At 41.6% G+C, this 21,325-nt stretch overlaps 1 protein-coding gene and 1 pseudogene across 1 annotated transcript; both read right to left on the reverse strand.

Moving 5' to 3' along the window:
* Positions 1-2,253: 2,253 nt before the first annotated feature.
* LOC123082000 (ATP synthase subunit a, chloroplastic-like) lies at positions 2,254-3,177 on the reverse strand. Its single transcript, XM_044504463.1, has one exon. It carries the CDS (start codon positions 2,995-2,997, stop codon positions 2,254-2,256), a length of 744 nt encoding a protein of 247 aa, XP_044360398.1. The 5' UTR covers positions 2,998-3,177.
* Positions 3,178-4,287: 1,110 nt separating this feature from the next.
* On the reverse strand, positions 4,288-8,719 carry LOC123081999 (DNA-directed RNA polymerase subunit beta''-like; annotated as a pseudogene).
* Between the last annotated feature and the right edge of the window lie 12,606 nt (positions 8,720-21,325).

Consider the following 21,325-nt stretch of genomic DNA (forward strand, 5'->3'; position numbering starts at 1 on the left):
TACTCAAGATCCTTTGTTTTCGATTATCTAATAAATCTTTTAATGAAAGTAGATATTTTGTAAGTTTACAACTTTTATGATCTCTTCCCAAACCAAACATGAACCATTCGATTAATTTGGCTCTCACGCTCCTTTTTTCTATAGCTATTTCCATATTTTTTAAGTAATGAGCCTATCCTCTATCTTCTTTTTTATGTTTATATTTCAATATACCGAAACCTATATAGGACTAGATAAATATTAAGAGGACTCTTCCGCCTAGATAAAAATATATCATGGTCAGCAAAGTTGTTTCTTTATTTTTATTTGCCCTCTAGTTAATAATTTCAATTTCATTAAGAAAAACTAACTAAATAAATGGAAAATGAAAATTAATAGAATTCTTTTTTTTTCTTCAAATCCAAAAAATTTCTCTTTTTTATACATAGGTCGTCGATTCAACATTGGTTAAAAAAGGGCAGGGTGCCCCTTTTTCTAGTAAATAGTTCAAACCATTTTATCGATATGAGTGTTCTATATCAGATAAATTTTACATTAGCTATTTCCCGTTTAAATTCGGTACTAATACTAATATAGTTGTAGAAAGGGTACCTCTTTTTGTTTGGACTTCAAGCAGTTTAGCTTTAACCGTGTTAATGGTATCACATTCTTGGTTTATAGATAATCAAAGTTGATTTACCAATGAGTCGTGAAATGCTATGGTTCTTCCATATGATTTCTAAATTTATTCAGAAGTAATTCATCAAGATCGTGCACCCTTTTCTTATTTATCTGAAAAATACCAAAAAATATTATAAAGTGCAGCCGAATAGATCCAATCTATTCTTGAAATATACAACTCGCACACACTCCCTTTCAAAAATAAATCAAAACACCAACCACTACAGTTAGATTTATTAGATTTGTTGCTAAAATATCGGTATTAAGCCCGAAACTGCCAGCAGATGGCCAATGAGCTAAAAAACGAAAGAATGGGTTACATTTTTCATATGTCTCCTCTTATAGATAGGACGAACAAAGAACAAAGTTTTTCGATCACTTACTTCGCTCGCCCTTTTTTGATCGATTTTTTTAATGCAAATAGATTCAATCTAGTAATTTCTTTTAGATTAAGTCTTATGTCTTGTTTGATCGGTGAAAGACTTCCTTTGTTGAAATGTTCTGTTCCAAAATTCATAAAATAAAAGGAAAAAATTTTCCACTTTCCTAAACTAAGGACGGGAAATAAGAAGGTGAGCATATCTTCCAAATTAATAATACTCAACTCAGCCCTTCTTAGAATGGGGTATTATCTGTCCTGATAAATAGATAATTCCAGGAGTAATAAATAGGAGTAAATTAATTAAAGTATTGATATAATTGGAATTGCGGAAGCAAATACCAATTTACTAAAAAAAGAAAAAAGTATCTAATCGAAATCGAAAGAATTTTTTTTAAGATTAAACAAAAGGGTTCGCAAATAAAAGCACCAGTGCCACAACTAGTCCATAAATTGTTAAAGCTTCCATAAAAGCTAGACTAAGCAATAAAGTACCTCGTATTTTACCTTCCGCTTCTGGCTGTCTCGCAATACCTTCTACAACTTGTCCTACAGCAGTACCTTGACCAACTCTAGGTCCAATAGAAGCAAGCCCTACGGCCAATCCAGCAACAATAATAGAAGCAACAACAATTAGTGGATTCATGTTGAGCAGTTCCTCGTGTCAAAAAAAAAGAAATGGTTAAGGATACAATCAACCAATAAATTCTTACTTCCAAGCTCTATTGGGGAGAAGTAAAGTAGTTAAAAAGTACAAATTGAAATCAAATTGAAATGATAATGTGAATTGTCCGAACTACATGGAAGGGAATTCCATATCCATATACCAGATTAGATAATGAATCTAACCTAGGAATATATAATATAATATCCTATATATACATTTGTTTCTTCTAGTTTATTTGCATATTTTCTCATTTTTCTATTGAATCGGATTCTAAAATCATTGCCTAAAATGGAAACCTCAATAAAAGAGGACTCCACTTATAGACATTAAGGATATTATAGTATAGATCTAGCCTGACTCCACCCTCCTTAATGCATATATACTTCGAAAATTCCATAATATAGTCTATTCTATTCTCTCTCCTACAACTCTAGGCTATATATTCATACGCACTTCTAACTATTTTTTTGCAACCAAGCAGATTATCTGGAACCATGCATGAATTGAGCTAAGCTTCAAAAAAATACTATTTCCAAAAAGAGTCAATTCAATGATGACCCTCCATGGATTCACCTATATTGGTTGCGGCTAATGTTGCAAAAATAAGAGCTCGAATACTGCTTGTAAATAATCCAAGAAACATGACCGGTATAGGGATTACTAAGGGGACTAAAGAAACAAGGACAACAACGACTAATTCATCCGCCAACATATTCCCGAAAAGTCGAAAGCTAAGCGATAATAGTTTTGTGAAATCTTCTAGGATGTTAATTGGTAAAAGGATTGGAGTTGGTTTAATATATTTCTTGAAATAGCTCAATCCTTTTTTGCTAAGACCAACATAAAAGTATGCCGCTGACGTGAGTAAAGCTAAAGCAACAGTAGTATTTATATCATTCGTGGGCGCTGCTAATTCCCCATGGGGTAACTCTATAATTTTCCAAGGTAAAAGAGCACCCGACCAAATTGAAACAAAAATAAAAAGGAACATAGTTCCAATAAAGGGAACCCAGGCACCATATTCTTCTCCAATCTGAGTTTTGCTCAAGTCTCGAATAAACACAAGGACATATTCCAAAAATTTCTGACTGTCAGTCAGGATGGTTTGTGGATTCCGAACAGCTATGACAACTGAACCTAGCAAGATAGTAATTACGACCCAAGAAGTGATGAGTACTTGGGCATGAATTTGGAAACATCCTATTTGCCAATAGAAGTGTTGGCCTACTTCTACACCTGATATATCGTATAACCCATTGAGTGTTTTAATGGAACAAGGTATAATATTCATATTGTCCTCTGATAAAAATTGAACTTAAAAAAAGGAATTCTTTTGATTCAACCATCTCTTTCTCAACTCAGCAACTTGAAGTATTAATCTTATATTTAGGATACCAAGAAAGCACATCAGATCATAATATATATCAATACCCTCTAATATATATCAATATTCCCCTTCTTTTTTCTATGCAAAAAAAGATATAGTAAAGTAAGTGATTCCATAAATTCACGCAGTTGCCCAAGAATTGACTATATATTATTAATCAATGATTTCTTATCTAGAGAGAACGACCCTCACAGATTGAAAATACTAATTTGGTAAGAATCAATCGAATTGAAATCATAGTGTCATCATTGGCTGGAATCGATATATTCGCGAGATCCGGGTCACTATTTGTATCGACTAAAGAAATAGTAGGAATCCCTAAAATGGCACATTCCCTAAGAGCTATATACTCTTTTTGCTGATCAAGCACGATCACAAAGTCTGGCAATCTCGTCATATATTTGATCCCGCCGAGATACCTTTGCAAGGTAGATAATTTTCTCTTCAAGATTGCCACATCTCTTTTTGGGAGATGGTGGAATTTTCCCATTTTTTTCTTGTGCTCTTAAGTCTCTAAATTGAGAAAGTCTAGTTTTCGTAATCGACCAATTTGTTAACATACCACTGAACCACTTTTTATTAACATAATGACAATGAGCCCTTATTGCAGCTGATGCTACTAAATCTGTTGCTCTTTTTTTGGTACCAACAATTAAGAAACTTTTTCCCTGACTTGCTGCATCAAAAACTAAATCACAAGCTTCTGATAAAAAACGAGCCGTTCTAGCCAGATTTATAATATGAGTACCTTTATGCTTTGCCGAAATGTAAGGGGCCATTTTAGGATTCCATTTCTTAATACCATGACCAAAATGAACTCCTACTTCTATCATCTCTTTCAAATTAATGTTCCAATATCTTCTTGTCATTTTTTCCACACTTCCTTTTTTTAATCCTACCATTCCATTACGGAATTTAGTTCTTTTTGAAGATTAAGAAAGATCCGAAATAGCTTGAAATAAATAATAATTGTTCCGGGAGAACCTTGTACTAAGATAAGAGTTGGCCATTGATACATGGTATAAACATAACCACCTTAATGAATTAACTGACTTGTTTTACTTATTAAAATAAAAATCTTAAAAATCTAAAATTTAACATGTTAGTGTTCTAAGTTCAAAAGTCTAGTAAAGTAAAAAAAATATTTTTTATGTATCCTTAAATGATATAGGGTTAAATGTTAAATGGGGGTTCTTAGGTCTCATAAAAATTGTTTGTTACGTCAGAATCTGAAGAAACTAATTCTGTATGGAGAAACAAAAAATCACTCATTTCTGACGCGAATAGATTGTTTTATTTAGAAATAAAGGTTCTTCTCTTGTGGGGAACGATGTACAAATTTTTGGAATCCTCTACCAACAGGTATAATCCCCCCAGAACTATGTTTTCTTTCAAGCCTTTCACTAATCAATGCAACCTCGTAGGGCAGCTTTTGCTAAAACTCGACCAGTTTCTTGAAAACTTGCTTTAGATATGAAACTTTGGGTATTTAGGGAAGGCCCTGTTATTCACAATAAGATTACACAATAATAGATCGATTCATCCAAAGCTCGTCCTGCTCGTTCCGCTCGCAATAGTCCGATTAATTCCCCAGGCGAAAAAACATTAGATATTCCATCTTCGAAAACCCGCACTTTTGATGTTACTTGGCATATAATAATCTCTATATGTCTATTATGGATCTGTACCCCTTGGGATCGATAAACCTTTTGGATTTTATTAACCAAAGAGATACGAGTTTGGGCTATGGTTAGCTCAGCTCCAATCAAGAATCCCCAAGGGACCCCAAGAATTCTTGGTATACGCTCATTCCAATCCTCAATTCTCCTTTCAAGATTCGGGGATAATGAATCAATTGAACGCGCTTCAAAGATTTGTTCCACTTTTGGAAAACCTTGCGTTATGTCACTAGATCTCGATTTTTCATATATAAACGTAACTAACCTATCTCCCTTGTAAAGGATTTCTCCATAATGACCATTAACAGCTGCTGCTGTAGTGGCCAAATAAGGTTTAGCTGCTCTTATAACAAAGGAATTCATATTTACAATGAAAATTTGACCGGATTTTTTATGTGCGATTTAAATAGACATACATTTTCACAAATAAATTGTCCAAGGTGAATTATTGCCAATGTCTCTTCCCAAGAATCATGATGGACAAAGTGACAATTCAAAAGGAATGGATCCAACATTATGTTACTATCGAAATTAGAAATCCTTTTATTTTCATCTATTAAAGAGTATTTAAGTTCTTGAAGTACTTGGAAGGTTTGTTTTAAATTTTCAACGAACAAATATTTTTAACAGGATTTTATTATGAGTTAGTAAATATTAAGATGAAGAAAAATGCGATATACTAGCTATAATAGCGCCTAAGGGTCCAAAAGTTTCTCGAATAGGAATTCTAGGATTCCATTCTTTTATCGCATTGGGATGTTTTGAATTCTTGAATAAACCAATTCAAGAACAGTTGGATGCCGACAAAATCATCAAAGAGTGGTATTGTTTATTTCGATTCAACAAAGTGCCAATAGCTTCTGGATGTTGGCTAAGTGATTCAATCTTCGCCTTGGAATAAAAAGAATTGATATTGGTGCGATCTAACCTATTATGGGGAATTGGACCTGCACTTGTCCTACCATACCTTTTTCGTGTATACGAAATAGTGGACTGACTAACTCAATTCTTAGGAAATCGCGAATAAGATCATTTGCTCTTACCTCAACAAGGGAAGCACCAGCCTTTTCTTTTTCTTCTTGTTCCCAATTCACTACTAAGCAAGTTCTAACAAATTGACTATTTGTGTGATAAATTCTTTGAGTTAACTTGCTATTTTCATGAGAAATAAAATTGACAAGTCGAATTTGAAGATTATTTTCTTCTTGCAAGAGATCCTGCGGGAAAAGTGTTGCTAAATTTCTTCCTTCGTCCATTTCATATGCCACTGTAGGGTGAACGGAAATAAAATACTTTTCCTTGCTCTTGAGAATTTTTTTCCGTTGAACATAGACCCAATTTTTCCTTTTTTTGATTCCTTAAGAGTGTTTTATTTGTCTTTCTAGCGGTATCGAACAGCCACCTAATATCTTATCCGCCTCTTCAGGAAAATGAATATCTCCGGAAAATAGTTTGAGTTCCGTATGGCTTTTTTTTCTCTTCACTCGGACCAGTCCGCCTAGTCGACTTCTTGTATTTTTTGTGAGTTGTGTATCCACTCCAATAATACTATTGTCAAGTATCTTTAGGGATGAAGATCTCGGCAAGATATGAAGTTCTTGAAGAATGAAAAAAAACCCGATCTACTTCTTTTTGGTATTTTAGACTAAATTCTTTTGTTCCTTGATGCTCAATCAAACCCTCTTTTTTTAAGATGGAATCTTCCTCTGGGCTCTCGTATTCGTCCTCTGAATCTTCTTCTGAGTCTTCCTCTAAAGTACCATATTTTTCCTCTGCGCTTTCCCCGGGGCTGCCATGTTCGTCTTCTAGTCTTCCTCAAGAGTTCCATATTCGTCCCCTTGGGTCCTATATTTGCTCTCTGGGCTCCCATATTCCTCTTCTAAGTCTTTCTCTAAAGTCCTATATTCGTTCTCTGGGTTCTCATATTCGTTTTCTGGGCTCCCATATTCGTCTTCTAGGGTTTCATATTCGTATTTGTCTTCTAGGATTCCATATTTAGATTCTTCTAGGGTTTCATATTCATATTCGTCCTCTCGGGTCCTGTATTCGTCTTCTAGGGTCTCATATTCCTCTTCTGAGTCTTACGCTCGAGTCCTATATTCTTCTTCTAGGGTCCTATATCTAAATTTAATAATTCATGAACCCTTTTTATCTTTTCTGTATCGAGGATCATCAAAATAAGCAAAAATAGTATTTCTACGTAAACACCCATAAGGGGGATTTTAATCGAAATCCCAACCCATGATATTAGTTCTTTCTCTTGTTCTTGATGATATTGTAATGGAATGACGAACCTATTTCTTCGCTTTTTCGCCAACAAATCTGAATTATCTTGAAAAATAGAAGGATAGATAAAATTCCAATGGCCATTGGACATGATTCGATCCGACGTTGAATAATCAAGAATTTCCCTATCTTTTTTTACCATAAGTATTCATTTTATCTTGATCCTTGTGGAGTGAAAAAGACGCTATACTTGATCTGCACATACTTACTGACAATATCCATAAATGGCTTGTTTTTGGTAATCGGTGAAGATTACCATATTGATATTCGGGCACATGGTAAACATCAGTACTCCAGTGCATTTCGCCGTCTGATTCAGAATAAATATGCTTTTGTACCCTTTCTTTAAAATGTAAAGTGGACGTTCCGGCATGAATCTCCACAATTACTTGTTCGGATTTTACATATTGATCATTTTGCACTAGAATCAAGCTTTTTGTGGGAATATTCACACTATATAGAATATCTTGACTCTGAATAGTTACATGCAAGTCTATATAATATAGAAAAGCAAGCTGCCCATGACGGGTACATGTGGGGTGAACCAAATTCTCATTGAATTTTATTTTTCCATTCGAAAGGGATCGTACAAGGTCGGCAGTACCCCCTGTGAATACTCCGCCAGTATGAAAAGTTCTTAATGTTAGTTGAGTCCCTGGCTCCCCATTTGATTGACCTGCAATAATACCTACGACTTCTCCCAATTCGACCAGATCACTATGAGTAGGACTCCGGCCATAGCATAATTGACAGATCCAAGAAGTGCTTCGGCAAGTAAAGGGGGTTCTAATATATATTGGTTGTGCTCGAAATGGTTGTGCTCGAAAGGCAGTTATGAATCGATTGACTAATCCAATTCCAATATCTTGATTTCGCGTGGCAATGCATCATGAACCGATGTATATATATCGTCTGCTAATACACGACCAATTAGTGTTTGGACAAAAAGTTTTTCCGTCATTCCATTTTGAGGACTTACAGAAATACCTCGGATAGTACCACAATCTCTTATACGCACAATAATATGTTGAACTACTTCACCAAGTCTACGTGTAAGATATCCAGCATCTGCTGTTCGCACAGCAGTATCTACAACCCCTTTGCGGGCTCCATAGCAGGAAATTATATATTCTGTCAAGGAAAGTCCCTCGCGTAAATTGCTTTGAATAGGTAGATCAGTCATTTGTCCTTGAGGGTCCGACATTAATCCTCTCATACCTACTAATTGGTGTACTTGAGATGCATTTCCTCTGGCTCCTGAAAAAGACATTAGATAGACTGGATTAGAAGGATCCGTTATCCGAAAATTTGAATTCATTTCTTGTTTCAAATATTCACTTTGTCACATACCATATCTCAACAGATTGGCATAATTTTTCTACCGTGTGTACAACCCCATAATAATAGTGTTTCTCCAAAAGAAAACTCTGTTGTTCCGCGTCTTGGACTAACCATCCCTTAGAGGGTATTGTTAAAAGATCCTCGATTCCTAACGAAATCAATGTAGTAGTGGCTTGATGGAAGCCCAGAGTCTTTAGTTGATCCAGCATATGGGATGTATATCCCATTCCAAAATGATCTATTAATCTGCTAATAAGTCGTTTCATACCAGTTCCAACTATCTCTTTATTATGAAAGACCAGATTGGCCCGTTCCACCATACATAAGTACCCCCTTTTCGGCTGAGTAGGATTCGACAATTGCTGAGTAGGATTCGACAATGGACCTGAGTTAGTGATTCGAAAATTTAATTAACTTAATTGCCTCAATCTCAATATGGATTCGCGTGGCAAATAATGATGATAGTAGGGAAATCGGAGTGCCCCCCGAAAGGGGAGGGGCACTGCCGAATCTAACTTTCTTGTTTAGGTAGTGTATGAATAGGCCCGACTAAATCCTTATAAGAAATATGACCAAGAGTAGTTCGAATGTATATCGAACGAATTTCTTTTTTTCTATTTCCCATTATTAGATAGTGGGCATAAATCTCATGATAAGTCCCCAAAGATTCATATTGAACTTCAATCGGAACTTCTCTTGACCCAATGACGCATTGACCCAGGTTCCATCGTAGCCACAAGGGACTATCTAAACTGATTAGCTTTTGTCTATAAGCTCCTAGTGCATCATAAGAACTAGAAAAATGGGGTTCTTTATCTTTCCTATATTTAGAATTATTATTATTATTGTAATTTACTTTTAGATTTGGGTAGTTTCTGCAACTATTATATCAATTTGCACAAATACCTCGACGCTTTCCAATCGTTAACACATATAGCTCGATAAGCATGTCTTGGGTTGGTACGCAAATAGGATCCCCAATAGCGGGAGATAAGAGATTCATATGAGAAAACATAAGTAAATGGGCTTTTGCCTGAGCTTCCAAGGATAAAGGTAGATGAACATCCATTTGATCTCCATCAAAGTCCACATTGAAACCCTTACACACTAATGGGTGTAAAGAAATAGTACGCCCCTCTACTAAAGTGGGCTGAAAGGCATGTATGCCTAATCTATGCAAGGTAGGTGCTCTATTTAACAGTACAGGATGTCCCCGTATAACTTCTTGAAGTATTTCCCATACAATGGGTTATTTTTCCCAAATTTTCCTTTTAGCAATCCTTACATTAGAAGTGGCGCGTTTCGTGATTAAATCGCGAATTTCAAATAGCTGAAAAAACTTTATTGCTATCTCTAGAGGTAATCCACATTGATGTAATGAAAGCGAAGGACCCACAAAAATGACAGAAGGCCCCGAGTAATCGACCCGTTTCCCAAGCAGAGTCTCGCGAAACCTTCCCTCTTTACCTTCAATTACATCTGAAAGTGATTTGTATATTTTACTGTGACCATCCCTCGTCAGTTGCCCGCGGGACGCACTATCAAGAAGTGTATCCACGGCTTCTTGTACCAATTTTTCCTGGCACATTACTAAATCTGCTGGCGCTAATTCACTTCTTTTTAATAGATAGGCAAGATTGTTGTTCCGACGGATAACTCTCTTATAAATTTCATTAATGTTTGAAGTCACTACTTTATCTCTAGACCTATAAACAATAGGTCTCAATTCGGGAGGAAGAACCGGTAATAAGCACAAAACCGTCCATTATGGTTCTACATTTGTTTGAATAAAATGTTTCGCCAATTGCATGCGTCTAATCAAAAAAACTTTTCTTATTTGTCCTTTTATCTTCCCATTCATCTCCACTATACCCCTCGTCTTGTAATTCCTTCCATTCGACCAAAGAATTCTCTATAATCTTTCCCTATAATCTCTCCCTAATAATAAAGCACGGATTGGGTCTCCGGGTTCACCGTCGCAGTGTTTTTGCATAAAGATCCCTGTGCTTTTTAGGAATTAACCCGCAGTCACATCCCTAAGTAAAATAACGGTTCCCATGAAAAAAAGGGTCGCCGCATCCTCTCGCACACGCACGCCTACCTGCATCTCCCCGACGGCTTCGCCTCACCGGCGGCAGGCCACCCCGCGCCCAACTAGCCTCGCCTCGCACCGGAGGCGTCCGGAGGCAGGCCAACCCTCCGCCCGACTCGCCTCGCCTCGCACCGGAGGCGGCCGGTGGTAGGTCGGACCCCCCTCCCCTCGCTGCTGCCGCCATCTACCACCACCATCCTCGCCGCTCCCTCCCTCGCCCAACCTTATCTAGACGCCTAACCGAGAGAGGAGGAGGGGGGTTGACAAGGAGAGAGCAATCAGCCGCCGGCGGCGGCGCCTCCGAGTACAGGTAGGCGATGGTGGCGACTTGGTAGCAGTGAGCGGCCGATTCATCTCGCCTTCATCTCCTCGCTAGCTCTCTGTCCTTCACAGGTTCTAAGATATGGCCTCTACTCCTCGACAGCCACACCGACGCCCCGTCCAAGAAACCAGCCCTGCCGCCCTGCCGCTCCCAACCCCCCTGAGTCTCAACCTCGCCGCCTATTCTGGTCGATGTTGTGATTGATAATAACCAGGAAGATTTCACCGCTCAGTTCATCCATTTGAATCCTTCTACCTAAAAAGCACCGACACGCCAGAATCAGCCGAACTGCCGTCCTGATACGGCGGGATACGGGGATACGCCGGGATACGCTGGGATACGCGAACTAAGCCGTGTCCCACGAATTTCGATTAATAATAAGGAAAAAATTATAGGGATATGGTGGGACACGTCTGGGACACGTTTGGGACACGGCCCAGCCCAAAACCAGCCTCGGTCCAACCCAATACGAAACCCTATATGTCTCCCGCACCTTCTCTGTCATGAGAACGAGGTGCTCCCTCCCAGGTCGTACTGCACGAGCCGCCGCCTCCTGGATCGACGCCGCTGCCGGCGACGCCTGGATTCGGCGACCGCTAGCCCCAGCACCAGCAGCCTTTACTCGAAGGTAACCCAACAGCCTCTCCTATTCCTCAACCTCTTCCTCTTTGATTCATCATATTTCTACCATTAAGCTGCTGGATCCTGGATGTTGCTTGCTATCTTGTGCTGCTGGGTTGAATGCTTGCGCTGCTGCTCCATGTTGCTTCAAGTATGTTTTGTCCTCTAATCTTTCAATTATGTCTTCTCCTCTAATCTTCTTTACTGTTTGTGTTTGATATGTTTTGCAAGATGGATGCAGCTTGCAATGACAACATGGCATGGGGGGATGAGGATCAATCAAGCACTTGGCAAAAAAGATTTCTTTCTTATTAATTTTCTGTCTTAACTTAATATTACATGCCTGTCAGGACCCCGACTCAATGCCACATCGATCTAGCATGTAACACCTCATATCACTTTGCGGCCTCACGCACGGTATTCCCACGGGTGTCGCCTTACCTTAGCCCGGAACCGTTTGCGCCTTTTGGCACACGTATATGACGTTGTCGCTAGCATCCATATGATAAGGAGCCCGGGCTGACATGGCTAGTCGTAAACCCAAAGTGGCACAGACTTACAGGGACAGGCATCCATGACCCAGCATCGAACGTGTCGGTCATTAGCGAGTGAATCCAGGCTGTAGCACTGGGCTAGCAGGACTCCGGTATTCATCGCGTGACATTTCCCCGAAGGGACAGACACAGGAACGAAGAAGGACACATGCCGGCCAGCCTAAGTGTTCCGGAGCAGTAGCAAGCTACCAAGGCTCAATGGAAACACTAGGAGACATTTCCCGGTAAGAGAGGCTACTAAAGATAAACAACTAGATAGTCAGATCCCACACATACCAAGCATTTCAATAACATACACACAATATGCTCGATATGTGCAATACGACATGGCATCACAAAATGACTCTACGACTCAAGTATTTATTCAATAGGCTCCGAGGAGCGAGATATTACAAACATGGGTCTCATGACCCAACAATCAGAGCATACAAGTCAAAACACAAGCGGAAGCTATCATGTCTGAGTACAGACATCTATAAATGAAAAAGGCTGAGAGGCTTGACTATCTATCAGATCCTGCCGACGGCACAAGATCGTAGCTGAGGTATCAAGCTAAACGTCGAAGTCCACGCGGAACTACTAGCGAGACCGAAGTCTCTCTGCAAAAACATAAAATAGGCAAACGTGAGTACAAATGTACCCAGCAAGACTTACATCAGAACTAACTACAGATGCATCATTATCAACAAAGGGGATGGTGGGGTTTAACTGCAGCAAGCCAGCTTTGACTCGGTGGCTATCCTGAACTACGACTGCAATGTAACTCTTTTGAGGTGGCGCACACGAGTCCACATATTCACCATATCAATACACCACTATGGATCCGCTCCCGTCTCCCTACGAGAACGCCATCCATAGCACTCACGCTTATCTTGCGTATTTTAGAGTATCCACTTTCACTTGTCTATGAACTGATATAAGCAACCCAGAAGTCCTTTTCCGCGGACACGGCTATTCGAATAGATGATGTTAACCCTGCAGGGGTGTACTTCTTCATACATGTTTCCACCACTTAGCGTCTGCACACGACATGTGCTCGGCAGACTTCAAGCGAAAGCCGACGTGGGTGTAGACCACGACCTACCTAAACACTCAAGTCTCTAGTCCAGGTTTATCGCCTATTCGGGTTCCATCCATGAGGAGATCCGGCCGGAGTTTCGCTCACAGCCCCAAACGATGTGAACAGGGTTCCCGAGATACCAAACGGTACACCGTGCCACGTACCTACCGCATCACAGCCCACCCCTACGGTCAGCGCTGTCCATGGCCTCCAGTAAGCTACAAACACCAGAAACTACTTGCAACTCCTGGACAGAGGACTAGGGTGAATAAGAAGTCGAGCGGGGTCATATTTCAGGGCCCAATGTATGGTAGTAGCTGAATCATGGATCACAAACACAGAACTCAGTTCCTGAGGACGGCTGCAATGAGACAACCCACCATGTACTCCTACATGGCCTCTCACCGCTACCTTTACCAAATCGTGTTCACACACTTAGCTCACACACGGTAGGACATGTTCACATGCCTCTGATTCATCCCCGATGAATCAGACCTGACTCAACTCTAAGCAGTAGCAGGCATGACAAACAAACATGAATGAGTAGGCACAACAGGCCTCAAACAACTCCTACTCATGCTAGTGGGTTTCATCTATTTACTGTGGCAATGACAGGTCATGCAAAGGATAAAGGGGTTCAGCTACCGCAGCAAGTAACAAATATGTCGCTGTTGTCCTAATGCAGTAAAGGAGAGCAGGAGCGAGAGAGTGGGATTTTATCGGAATGAACAAGGGGGTTTTGCTTGCCTGGCACTTCTGAAGATAACATTGAGTCTTCATCAGTGTCAACGATCACATCATCGGTATCACGTCTATCGAGAGGGGACAAATACCGGCAACACAGAAGGGAACACAATCAATGCAATGCACAATATGATGCATGATCATGACATGGCAATATGAATGTGTTTTGAGCTAATGAAACTAGCAACAGATTAAATGAAGTTGGTTTGAATACAAGATTCAAATTCAAACTCCATATGTGATTATTCAAATGCCATTTAATTGATTTGTGCTAAACAGCAGCTATAAGTTGTTCTAACATGCATGAAAATGGTACAGATGGATTCCTTGAATTTTTCTGATAATTTTTCATATATAATTTATTTAATTTGGAGCTATGGTTGAATTTCTATGAATTTTAGAAGTTTTAGGCATTTTCTGGAATTATAAATCATTTCCTAATTTATTTTAATTCCAGAAAGGAATTATTGCGTCAGCATGACCTCATGCTGACCTCAGCAGGTCAACGGGCGCCGTCCAGGTCAAACTGACCTGTGGGACCCATATGTCAGCGTCACAGTTAGTTAACAGGGGGTTATCTGCTTAATTAAAGGATTAGGGGGGGTCGGGGCCCACTGGTCAGTGTTAGTGGCTAATTAGGTTTAGTTAATGGCCTGGGGCCCACACGTCAGTGAGAGAGAGGGGAGGGTCAAACCGGGCAGTGGGTCAACCCACGCCGGTCAAGGGTCAACGGTCGCCGGCGTTTAGCCGCCGGCGAGTCCCGACGCGGTGGTGCGCTGCGGAAATGGCCTACAGAGCGCCGTTTGGCGCGCGGAGCACGACTACGGGATGCGGACGCTCGTCCGCATCCAACCAGGGTGGTGGCGCGGCCGGGGAGTGGCCGGAGAGTGGTCGGCGACGAGCTTTAGCGGCGGCCGGGGTTCGGCGTCAGTGAGGACGGCGCTGCGGTGTGCAAACGAGACGGTTGTCGCGCTAGTTTTACTCTACGGGACGTAACGAGTGCAACGGACGCATGCGTGGGACCAAAAGGTCACCGGGGCTTCACCGGCGACGAGCCCGTGCGGCGGAGCGTCTCGGCTCCGGTGGAGGGAGCGGCTGGAGCTCGAAATCGGACATGGGGTTAGGGGGAAACGAAGGCGGGGCTTACAGGGGGTCGATTGGAGGGCCCAGCGGCTCGGGGGAGACGTCGGAGGTGGCGAGCGGGCGCCGGCGATCTCGGGCTGCCGGAGATGGGGAAGACGGCGTGGGCGGCGATGCAGGGCTCCCGGCGTTGCGTAGCTCCATGGAGAGGTCAGGGGCGTCGAGGCGGAGCCTTTGGTCACTCTGGTGGGGTGGAACGACGGTGGTGGCTACGACTGCGACGAGCGGCGGCGACGGCGGTTCTCGGTCGCGCGAGTGAGAGAGCCAGAGAAGAGAGAAGAAGGAACGGGGAGAGTGAGAACGGTCCAGGGGGGTGCGTGGCATCCTCAGGCGACAGGGAGACAGGCAGAGAGGCAGGAGGTGGCCTGGGCGTGTGCCCGCGCGCTCCGGCCACGCGCCTGCGCCTACTGGTGCGAGGAGGAAGGCGACAGGGGGGGAAAGTGGAGATGGGCTGGGCTGGCCAGGTGGGCCTGGTGGGCTGCAGAGGTAAGTCCAGGTAAGGTTTCTCTCCTCTGTCTTTTATTTCTATTTCAGTTCTGTTTTCTTTTATTTAATCTGTTTTGCCACTGTTTTGAATTTAAAAATAATTCAAACAATGCCAAAAACTCCTCTGAATATTTTATATTGCTAGATGGACTTTTCCAAAAGCTTATAAAATATTTCAGGGGTATTTGAAATTATATTCTAATTATATGAATATAATTCAAATTCAAATAGCTAATGAATTAAATCCAAAGTCCCAAAAATAATTCCTTAAAAATGTTCAATATTTTGGTTGGGACCAGAACCCTTACCAAAAATTATCAAACATTTAAGAAGAGCATTTTGGAGCAATGAATGAGATTTATAGGGTTTTTGCCCCTCTTTTATTTAAGTTTTTGAGGCTTCCAAAAATTCCTCAGTTCAAGTTTCGAAAATATAGACATGATGCACACATGAAGCTAGCCTAGAGCACTACCAGCAGCTAGGGATGTGACAACTCACCCCCACTAAACAAGAATCTCGTCTCGAGATTCAAGCGTAGGGTAAGGTGAAGGGTAAACGCAACTAGTATAATCTTCACGATCCAGGGTGCACTTCAGTTGAACGTTGATTCATTCACCATCATTGTCTTGATGTCCTGCTCTGAGAAATCCTGTCAACATGGCATGGAGGGAAGAAGGAGACTCTAGAAGGGTCGATCTTCTCGAAGATCGAACAACTCAGGATTAACTCACGGAATGAGACATAGAACCATCTCTCGGGTTGAGACACGAGATACACATCAAGAGGGGTGGAAAGAAACGGATGACGAAGGTTCACTAGGTAGACAACAATTTCACGCTTAAGAAGGTGGTAATCGATTATCAACGTAGCGAGGAGTTGAGTTGCCATGAAACCACAACGAGGCACCTTAGGGAAGGTGACTCGTAGAAATATCCCCTTAAGTGGCAAAAAGAATTACCTTTGATTCAGAGATCATTGAGACTCTTTAAACCAGCCTAAGGCAATTCTCGAGCAATCGTTTGGAGGGGTTCGGTGGAATGGTATACTCGGACTTGGCTGATGTGGATTACCTTGTTGAAGACAATGTAATGGATGAATTTGCTTATCACCAGAAATGGAAGAGACCCATGGTAGAATGGCACATTGGCGGTGCAAGCTGGGAACAAAATGCAAATACTGGGAATGATTCTGGTAACTGGGGAAGAACCCAACAATAGAGAGTGAATCCACTGTTTGAGAAGTTATAGCATAACCGAGGAAGTTGGGAGCAAACCTAGTTAGTGTCGATGGTAACACCTAACGCTTGTGCGTGCTCTCAAGAACTTGAGCATTTCCATAACCATCAAGGTTTTACCAATATCCGTGTCAAGGATTCTGGCAACACAACTTACTACCATGATGAATACCGGTGGAAGATGCCGATGCAAAGGAAGATAACACCTTCTTAGATTTCACCCTTGGCGGGGTCAAGGAAATAAAATCTGGATGATCGACCGAGAGACATTTAGCACTCCGCTTCTAATGTTCTCCATGATGTGATAGCATAATCCATTCATAGATATGGTTTGACATCTAGGACATCAAGTAAAGGTCGGACTTCGGGATCTCAAAAATCAATAGGGGCAACTAGGGAGTAAATCCTACGAAATCCCTATGGGGAGGTGGCCAACTTCTCCAATCAAGATACTACAATAATAGGTCTCCTGGCGGGGTGTGTTGGCCACGACATCCACCTTACCGGTTTCCGAGGGACCAATATTATAGTTCTTGGGAAATGTTCTAAACCATCATATCTGCCTGAGATTCAGATCTGGTTGGTGTCAGGATATTCCAGACTCATCGAGTCTAGGAAGGAAAACGAAAGTTTGCAACACAAATCGACGAGATGACGTTGCGAGATTCTCGGGAAATGAACTATGATAGTAAGCTCCAAAACATGAGCTGGTTCTGCTACAAACATGTGAACACGTTGTCCCAGACAAGCATGACCACGTGGTAGTCTTATAATAAAACACTACCGAGTTCAGGTGGGGAACCATCAACGAGGATATCAAAATCCTTGCATAAGGTATACTCTTAAGAAGGAACTTCTTCTCCTTGAACAAATCAATCAGTGGCTTGGTGTGCTAGGGATACATATAGATTGAAGGTTGCAAGTCTTCAAACCACAGAATTCTTCGCACATGTGCATGACTGACTTGCGATGATTCCAGAGGAAGCAACATTGACTTTCTCGAGTTTACGGCGGCACCCTGCATCAAATGCACACGAACTAGAGGAAGTCACTTCTTACATCCGAACATATGCTTCATGAGCTAGCATGAACGAATGCTTTCAAAAGTTTCCAACACTAGCTTAATGTTCAGCAAAATTATGGAGAAGACAAGGATGTTGTCAATGGGCACAACAACAATTCATCTGGGTTTCCTTTTAAAAGGAATTCCATAGTTAAGTGAACAAGTGATAGCATTGGTCAGACCCAAAAGATATAATGGTGTATGCTCGAGGGATCAACCACGAGTAAGACAACATTACGAATATCGTTGGTTCTGGTCTGATTGGATGATAGCCCATACTCAATCAAAGGTTTGGGTAAGATAATAGATCCAACAATTGTTCACGAGGACCAATTGATGAAGATATCATCTTTCTTCAACACACACACACACACACACAAAAAGATATCCCTTAACATGAACTAAGTCGGACAAGCTTTTATCTTCCAACTCTCCAAGTTGTTGTTTAGCTTATCCAACTAGCTCAGGGTATCCAACACGGATTCTTGGAGAAGGGGTGGTTTACAGGAATAAACCAACTTGATCACGAACTCAACATAGCGGTCAGGTGACAACCTGGTAATACTTCTGAGAAGATATTCAAAAAATCACGAACCACCGGTATGTTACTAAGCTCGAGAACAATCTTGCTTTTCAGGGCAAGACGATATGATCAATAGAGCAAGGATTTGAAATAATCCTAACTCATCGATCAAGGAGTGAACCAGGAGAATGGACTAGGTAGCACGATCAATCTTAGAATGATGATTCAATAACCAACACACTAAGAATGAAATTATTGTCCTTTAACTACCCAGCAACGAGGTTGCTAGGCGTATTGATTTCACACATCACAATTCATTTGTCGGTATTCCGGTTGCATCAACACGAAGACCGAGGAATGACTAATGATGGCAAGAAGTATCACTGTACCAAGAGTTCATAGGATGGTGTGCAATTCCTATAACAATCCCGATATAAAGATGGTAATACTCCAAGGTAGAACAGAACAAAAGCTGGATTAGCAATTTGATCTGCGGAGCACAACTTCTTTGACCCAATCCTATATATGGAAGAGGTACTGGAGTTTGTTTCTCCTAGTCATTCTGCGATAGAATGGCTTGGCGGACCACAAGAGTAATAGGCATCGATAAACGAACGCACGCATACTCTTGACTATCAATTGATAGACGAGGGTCAGAATGCAACTAAAGAGAACAACTCAAAGGAACATATAATTTTCTGAGTTGTGGATGCATAGATTAGTATGTCGAACCAAGTTCAACATATTTCTTCCGGATAACCCATGCAGAAAGGTAGAACTGGCAGAGTCACGATTTATGAATGGAGAACTCCTCAAGAATAATCCTGTTGTGATATTTCAGTTCAACGAGGAACTTCTGCCATAAGTAGTTCATGGTATTTGGAAGAAGAAGATACCACGGACTTCAAGGACTATCGCAAAGGTTACTAATATCCTGAAGGCACTAGCAATTACTATCAACATGAAGTAGGTAGAGTGAATCTCGGGTTCAAGAACCCTGGAACAGAATACCTATTACTAAGTAGCATCACGGGATGCTTTCGAGAATGATGGCCAGAATCATCACACTGGGAACACAAATCATGGCTAAATTACTAGATGATCCCCTAAGACACCTAGGGTCATAATAATATCTCCAACATATATGTCAAGGTAACAGAGTACCTCAACTCACTAATTAGTGTGGTTAATCTGGCCCAAAGGAACATTGAAACGGGAGGAAGGAATTTGCAAGTGCATCAGACTGTTTAGAGACCTGAGATGACTCGGACAGCGTAACGGCTGTAAATGCTCAAAAAAGGTTTGAGACATTCACAAAAATGGTGGCATAACCACCCAGAAACACAATATCAAGGTTTCAAGATCAACAATTAACATACGGAAGTAGTAGGAACTGAACTGAGACTTAAACCCAACAATCTTAAGTCTACGGATTAGTAACACGTGATCCTGATAGAAAGAAGAGATAACCTAGTTCTTAATCCCCGTAGAAGAGAAGATGATGACTCAGATCAGAAGGCCATGAGGTATAAGGAGTAAAAAGAGCCTTACGTTCCATCCCACAATCAATTCCCTTATATAACTAAGAATTTCTAGACTCAACTTCGACCAGTTTGGCTTGGTAATCCTACAGGCAGTCAAGCTCTGATACCAACGCTGTCAGGACCCCGACTCAATGCCACATTGATCTAGCATGTAACACCTCATATCACTTTACGGCCTCACGCACGGTATTCCCACGGGTGTCGCCTTACCTTAGCCCGGAACCGTTTGCGCCTTTTGGCACACGTATATGACGGTGTCGCTAGCATCCATATGATAAGGAGCCCGGGCTGACATGGCTAGTCGTAAACCCAAAGTGGCACAGACTTACAGGGACAGGCATCCATGACCCAGCATCGAACGTGTCGGTCATCAGCGAGTGAATCCAGGCTGTAGCACTGGGCTAGCAGGACTCCGGTATTCATCGCGTGACATTTCCCCGAAGGGACAGACACAGGAACGAAGAAGGACACATGCCGGCCAGCCTAAGTGTTCCGGAGCAGTAGCAAGCTACCAAGGCTCAATGGAAACACTAGGAGACATTTCCCGGTAAGAGAGGCTACTAAAGATAAACAACTAGATAGTCAGATCCCACACATACCAAGCATTTCAATAACATACACACAATATGCTCGATATGTGCAATACAACATGGCATCACAAAATGACTCTACGACTCAAGTATTTATTCAATAGGCTCCGAGGAGCGAGATATTACAAACATGGGTCTCATGACCCAACAATCAGAGCATACAAGTCAAAACACAAGCGGAAGCTATCATGTCTGAGTACAGACATCTATAAATGAAAAAGGCTGAGAAGCCTGACTATCTATCAGATCCTGCCGAGGGCACAAGATCGTAGCTGAGGTATCAAGCTAAACGTCGAAGTCCATGCGGAACTACTAGCGAGACCGAAGTCTCTCTGCAAAAACATAAAATAGGCAAACGTGAGTACAAATGTACCCAGCAAGACTTACATCAGAACTAACTACATATGCATCATTATCAACAAAGGGGATGGTGGGGTTTAACTGCAGCAAGCCAGCTTTGACTCGGTGGCTATCTTGAACTACGACTGCAATGTAACTCTTTTGAGGTGGCGCACACGAGTCCACATATTCACCATATCAATACACCACTATGGATCCGCTCCCGTCTCCCTACGAGAACGCCATCCATAGCACTCACGCTTATCTTGCGTATTTTAGAGTATCCACTTTCACTTGTCTATGAACTGATATAAGCAACCCAGAAGTCCTTTTCCGCGGACACGGCTATTCGAATAGATGATGTTAACCCTGCAGGGGTGTACTTCTTCATACATGTTTCCACCACTTAGCGTCTGCACACGACATGTGCTCAGCAGACTTCAAGCGAAAGCCGACATGGGTGTAGACCACGACCTACCTAAACACTCAAGTCTCTAGTCCAGGTTTATCGCCTATTCGGGTTCCATCCATGAGGAGATCCGGCCGGAGTTTCGCTCACAGCCCCAAACGATGTGAACAGGGTTCCCGAGATACCAAACGGGCATCCGGTACAC

This window comes from Triticum aestivum, chromosome 4A, assembly GCF_018294505.1.
Source record: "Triticum aestivum cultivar Chinese Spring chromosome 4A, IWGSC CS RefSeq v2.1, whole genome shotgun sequence".
NCBI classification, from domain to species: Eukaryota; Viridiplantae; Streptophyta; class Magnoliopsida; order Poales; family Poaceae; genus Triticum; species Triticum aestivum.